We start from the raw sequence: 6,881 nt of genomic DNA, 5'->3' as shown, positions 1-6,881 counted from the left end.
CCTTAGACTCTTCTACTATGTTTAACTACACCACATCCTAGAGTAGCACCTCTTCTCCTGGGATGACCCCATTCTCTGGGGCCCCAACAACATTTTTTACCCACACTGGCTCAGAGCAGAACAAAGGAAAGAAAGCAGAACAAGGGAGATAGGAGAACAAAGGAAATTAGTTATTTACATCATCCTCAATGGACAAGGAGACCCAGTGGACATCTGCCTCTTCCCCCTCAGGGTCCACATTCAGAAGCAGGTGTCCCTCCCTCTTCTCTGCTTCGGGCCTTGATGCTTTCATTTCAGTCTTATTCATGAGTATTTGTGACCTCCCCCCTCCTTTCTGGAGGGTCAGATTTGAGGTGTGGGAGGTTGATTCATTTGTGTCTTGAGGTTTGAAAAATCCCTGTGTCTTTAACAGGAAACCATGTCCTTCCTGGATAGTTCCCCCTCAGGCCCTCTATTTCCATCCACTCAAGATCCCTGACCTCTGTTGAGCACTCTAGTTCCCCACACTGGTCATGAGGGTAGCCTTGTGGTCTTTGGGGTTAAAATGACCCTCGCCTTTGGGCAGAAATTGCAATTTTACATTCTGGTCAAATACTTTGGTGTGATGTAGAATTGGGCTGTGTAATGAGTGTAATTCTGGAGGTTCTTTAAGGAAGGGATGAAATAACCAAAGACACAGAGATTATGCATGAACCTGGGGAGATCATAGGTCTTTTTATGCTGCTTCATATCTGAGAGGACTCCCTGCCTGGCATACAGTAAATACTCAGAAAATATATACTGATGGAAGGAATGAGCAATTCCCTTTTTGTGAGCATCAATTAGCATTTGGGTGCTGGCACCCCCATTACAGGCTTAAACTTACTTGAAGATACCAAGTTAACAGCCAATCAGCCCTAGTGCCTACCACTACTGTCAGGGTTTTGAGTTAGGAAAAGTCTCTTCTGTCCCCCTTGTACTGGACAAATCTTCACGAATGCTTGGTTTCTCTTTCCTCCTTTGGAAGGTCTCGAATTCATGGATAATTCTTGGGCCCTAGGAAATTTTATTTCTCGCAATATTTAATTCTATCTTCCTCGATTTCTCTATTTGAAACCTTTTCCAATTTCTTTTTTTTTAATTTCTTTTTTTCTTTTTTAATTTTTATTCGGTCATTTCCAAACACTATTCATTGGAAACAAAGATCATTTTCTTTTCTTCCCCACCCTCCCACCACCTCTCCCATAGCCCACACGCGTTGTGGGTATCACATTGGGTATCACATGTCTTTTCCAATTTCTATTCCTTTGAGATTGTGAATTTGGACTCTTCCTTTGGAAGATGTAGGAGAAGCAATATTTTGCCCATTGCTTTTCTTTTTTAAATTTTATTTCAGTAGTTTAAAAAACTCAATGAAACAAACATATCTATACACAAAGAACAAGATTGCACGTAAATGAAGTTACAAATCTCTGCTATGTTTAACTTACTTTTCTCCACATCAAACTAATAAATTCTGAACACAAGTATCCCTGCTCTTCCCTACCCTATCTGTATCACAGAAAGTATTATATGGGAAATCAGTATGTTCATACAAAGAAATTCTTTAATGTTTTCACATTTCAGTTTACACACTGGAGGTAACATTCACAATTTATTCCTCTAGTATTAATTCTGTCATTGTGTATAGTGTTTTCTTGGTTCTAATCATTTCAGTGTTCATTAGCCGGTGTAGTTCTTTCCCAGTTCCTTAGAAATTTGCCAGTTCATCACTACTTGCAGCATAGAAGTGTTCAATCATACTCATTTACCACAATTGGTATAGCCAATTCCCAATTAATGGGCATCGCTTCAGTTGCCAATTCTTTGACACCACAAAGTGAACCACTATAAATCTCTTAGAATATATGAATTCTTTTCCCTTTCCTCTGATCTTCTTGGAAAACAGACACAATTATGGGATTCCTGAGTCTATACAATTTTATAACTCTGTATGTGTTGGTCAGGAATAACTTCACAATGGATGAATTGGCTGATTTACAGCTCCACCAACAGTGTATTTGTGTTCTTTTTTTCCACATCCCCTCCAATAATTGCCCTTTGGTCAGTTTAGCCAATCTGATGGATATGAAATAATATCTCAGAAGTTGGCATTTCTCTAATCACTAGTGACTTGGAGCACTTTTTTCATATAACTATATATGGCTTTGATTTCTCCATCCAAAACTTGTCTTTATAACTTTGGGCCATTTACCAATTTGGGGATGGTTGTGTTTCTTATAAACACACAGCAAAGATCTCTTTATGTTTGACATTTGAGTGTATAAAAATGTCTACCCAATTTTCTGCTTTCCTTCTAATCTTGACAGAATTTATTTTATTTCTACAAAATCTTTTCAAATTAATGTACTCGAAATTACCCATCTCATATTTCACAATGCTCTCTGCTCAATCCACCAACTCCCACTATGAATTGTGCTACAGGGAAATAATGTCCAGAGGCTCCCCAAACAATCATTTCTTTTCTTTAAGGACCACCCTATCCCCAGAAGTACTGAAGCTTCTTCAAGAGAGTCTGTGGACACTAACTTTCTCCCACATCATTCCACATCAGTCGAGTCTAAAGGTATTCTAGACTCTGATCCTTCCTCAGACATCCACCCAAAAGGGATCTCTTTTTCCTTTCCCCCCATGGGCACCCCTAGTGAAGCCACAACCACAGGGTGGGAACCTAACACTACCAGATATCCTGAAACTAGTCCATTCAACTCCTTCCACAAAAGGATCTATTCTTCAGGGGAAGGCATCAGCCCAACATTTACTATTTTCATCTGACTCAGTCTCTATCAACAAAGTTCCCATTTCCATGGTAACATGGAATCAATATACAGTTGAAACTGACATCACAATAAAGGCCCCTATAAAAGGAATTAACTCAGCTCAGTTGGGTTACCTTGGACTAAGGTCCCCATCAACCCTTACCTCTATTCATTTTCTCCCCTGAACGATGGGTGCAAATTGTACGCACCATTATAGGAAACAGAGAAAAACAGGTAAAGTCTTTGGTTCAGTCCATGGTCCTTCATGAACCCTTTTTCTTCTTGGGAAGATCAGGGTCATGTTTGAGTCGGGGAGGTTGATTACTTTCTGCTTTAAGGTAGGAAGAAACCATATATATTTAACATGAAGACATTCCATTTTCTGATAGAGCTTCCCCTGGGGAATTTTGGATTCTAATAGTCAATTTAGTTTCTCACACTCTTCTTCAGTGGAGTCTTGTCTTCCTTGGGCCTCAAATGACCCTTCTTTTCCTCATTTTGGTGAAAGGCTTTACATAGGAGTTAAAATTGGGCTGTGGTAAGTGCCTTGGGGCAGTTGAGAAAAGGGATAGACTGATCAAAGATACTCAGATTTTTTTGTATGGACTTCTTTCATCCTTATCTAAATGGGCTCTGCCTGGTATGCAGTAATTCCCAATAAGTGTGTGCTGGATGAGGGATTGACTGACTTCCCTTCTTTAAATGTATGAGCAACAGCCTAGGTCTCAACACTGCCACTGGCAGACCTAACCTGACATGAAGATGCCATATCTCCAGCCAGTGAGTCCATGGTGCCCATTACCAGTGCTAGTACTTCAGGTTTGTAAGAGTCAATCTCTGCTTCCTCTGCTGGACAAATGTACATGGGACCCAGTTTTGGTTTCTTCTTTCTGAGAGTTCTCCATCTCATGGATATTTACAGTGCTCTTCTTGGGTCTTGGTGATTTGCACTTGAATTTCCATTTCTGGGAACATTTTTGTTCTTTCTTCCTCAGTTTCTCTCTTTGGAGCTTTCTCCTAAGTATCTATTTTTTCTTGATTGAAAATAGATGGCCTTTTTTATCCTTTGGAAGATGTAGGAGAAGCAACAGTTTGCCCGCTGGTTGTCTAGGAGGCTATTTGAGGAGAGTGAACATTTGTCAGTAGTTGACATGTACTAGTCTGCCAAGGGGAGTCATCCAGAGGAAGAGGATTTGAGGAGGTGGACTGTGGAGCCCAGGAGGGAGTAAGAACATATTGCAGACAGGTCTTGTTCCCACCACCTCCAGTGGATTCACAAGGAAGCCTCAACTCCTGCTGGGGATCTTGTTAGTCCATGGGAATCACTCCTGACTGTCTTCTTTCATAATCTGTATTGGTGGGCCTGACTTCAGGGTTTTTAGGATATTCTGTCATGCTCACTCCAGTTCCCTTTCAGACTGTCTGGAAGGGAGTCATTTGGCACTCAAAATAGCTTCTTTCCCTCCTTACTTTTTTTATCTTATCTTTTCTCCTTCTCCACTCCTCCCTTCCTATTGACTCAAATTGACTGTCATTATTTTGGGCAATGTATTTAAGTCATCGGACTGACTTTGAGAAAAAAGGGACCTGTGGATCCAATATAAGGAAGTAAAGGAGAGAGAGAAGAGACAGGCAGTATATTTTGAATTTTGAATCTTTCTAAACAATTTTTGTACTTTGCCTTCCTCATGAGGGTACTCAAGTCAATAAATGTTAATAAGTGTTATTTGATTGACTTTATGACTGACTTCCTATTCCCACAGATTTAAACAGAAGACAGGCTTCTGGAAGAAAAAAATTTGACACCTCTTTGCCTGATGGTACCCTTGCCCCATCAGATGACTCCTCGGTGTCCACAATAACTGCCAACAATCCTTCAGGTGAGTAAAAGCCTCCTTTTTGCTTTCTCTGTTTGACAGAAATTCTTTCCTCCCAGGTCATCCTTCTTCTTTTAAGGGCTTTCCATTTCACCATTATTTGTACTGCTTTTCCTTCATCTCATATTACTTACATGGTTGATACAGTTGAATATCTGAAGATAGTAGGAGGAAAAATATGTGGTCTGAAGTCTCTTTATTTTTCAAAATGTTAGAATGAAATAGATAGAAGAAGAATGTTGTTAAATGTTTTAACCACAGGGACCAGAGTACACTGGAAAAAGATTACAGTTTGTTTTTCTCAGAAGCCTTCTTCAGTATATGCTCTGTATAGGCTTTGTAGTAAGACTGCTAATATTTGAATTGAACATCGTAGCTCATCCATCACTAAGGGTTTTTTGATCATCGGAATAGATGATTACTTCTCCAACTGGTCTGTTGGATCTACCTGCTATTCCTTGAATGTCCATTTCTTTTCCATTACATCAAAGTTGAATATCTTTTCTATATTTTCCCCTGGGATAATAACTTGAGTCTTCAACCAGAATACCACCTGTTTATTGGCATCAGTTTGAGCACAAACAAATTTACTTATACTAGGCAATGGTGAGCTTGGAGTTAGGAAAACTATTCCATTCAGCCTCAAACTCTTATTACAGCTGCATGACCCTGATCAAATCAGTGGTCCTTAATTGCTGCCTGCCTCAGTTTCCTCATCTATGATATGGGGATAGCACATACCTCCCAGGGTTAATTTCTGAACAAATATGATGAAATAATCAAATAATAGTAGTCTTTAGCACAGTGGTTGTCATATTGTGTTATTGAAACATCATTATTAGCTCTGTATTGTCCTTTAGGAGATAATACATTGCAGAAGATCAGAGGGTTAGAAAATATATCAGTCTTGTGGGGAACATCAAGATTATTTAGTTCAAAGGCCCCCTTTTACAGATCAGTTTTGCCCAAAGTCACAGCAGGAGTAAGTTTCTCGGTTAGGAATTTAGCCCAGGTATAATATACTACCTTCTATTTCTTGAGCTCCTTCGATTTTACTCTGCTGTCTCCTGGGTGAAATCTCTCCCCTGGCTTTTACCTCTCTGGGTGCCTATTTTGGGCTACTTTGGGGCTTGGATTTCCAAGTTATGTCTCTTAAATCAGTCTTGTCTCCCTCAGATCACTCTCCAGGAGGGTAGCCTGCCTAAGTGGTCAGTGTGGTTCCACTGCTTGTTGGTGAAAACTGAATAGTCCTATTGGTCCTGGGATATCCAAATCTGAGATACATTTTTGTAACTTTCCCTGGAGTCAGAGTACATATTAATAACAGAATGCATACAATCTTAGGCTGTGAAGTGAGTACCATGCATTTGCTACCTTGCACACTATGAGTTAATCATGACAGATCCATGGACCCCTCCCTCATTCCTTCCTGCAGACAGAGTAGCTGATGTGATGTGCACCACACAAATGCTAAACCAAAGAGCAGCAGGAGGTCCTGTAGCAACCTAGAAACAGCTTTCTAGCACTCAGAGAACCTCAAATCTAATCTGGCCTCAGATGTTTCCTGACTGTGTGACCCTGTACAAGGCATTTAATCCTCATTGCCTAGTCCTTACCCCTCTTTTGTATATATAGTATGTATTGTTTCCAAGGCAGAAGAATGTAAGGGTTAAAAACATGCCCTTAACCATACAGGTTAGTAGATGCCTCCTCTTTGCTTCCTCTCCTGGAGAGTGATTCCTTCCTACTCTTTGGAGAAAACCCAGTGAAATCACCTCCAGAGACTGCAGTGAAGATACCTTTGTGAAGGGCATTTGGCTTCAAGCCTTTGTGGCAATAATTGTTCTTTTGATCTCTCTTCCCGAGCAAATTATATAGGGCTTCCTCTTTCCCCTGGGAGAAATATTTTGGGTTTGACCAACCAAAGTAGGCCAGGATAGGAGCTCTTAATTAAGCCTGATCATCTATTGCATTCCCTGTTCTCACCTCTGTCTTCTTTAGACTTCATTTGGGATGAAACAAGGATATTGGTAAAAATAAACCATATCCCTTCAGAATCTTTTCTATGATTGGTAAATTTCTAATGAGAATTGGAGGCTGGTAGCCAACTGCCAAAGATAATGGCCTGTTTTTCTATGGGACCTAGCAAGCCACCATCAGGAGTTTTGGGTAGAGTCTGTCCCAGCCTAGACAAATGGACTTCTAG

General features: G+C 40.3%; 1 protein-coding gene across 1 annotated transcript in view; it reads left to right on the top strand.

Moving 5' to 3' along the window:
* Window positions 1–2,909: 2,909 nt before the first annotated feature.
* LOC103099832 (mucin-16-like) overlaps window positions 2,910–6,881 on the top strand; it is a 136,364-nt gene continuing 132,392 nt past the window's right edge. The window contains exons 1-2 of the mRNA XM_056820961.1: window positions 2,910–3,032; window positions 4,562–4,678. Of these exons, the coding sequence (XP_056676939.1) occupies window positions 2,987–3,032; window positions 4,562–4,678 (163 nt within the window). The 5' untranslated portion in view covers window positions 2,910–2,986. The remainder of the gene's footprint in view (window positions 3,033–4,561; window positions 4,679–6,881) is intronic.

The sequence above is a fragment of the Monodelphis domestica genome, chromosome 3 (assembly GCF_027887165.1).
Source record: "Monodelphis domestica isolate mMonDom1 chromosome 3, mMonDom1.pri, whole genome shotgun sequence".
Classification (NCBI taxonomy): Eukaryota; Metazoa; Chordata; class Mammalia; order Didelphimorphia; family Didelphidae; genus Monodelphis; species Monodelphis domestica.
The sequence above is the reverse complement of the archived record's forward strand: the minus strand, read 5'-3'. Positions and strand labels throughout refer to the sequence as shown.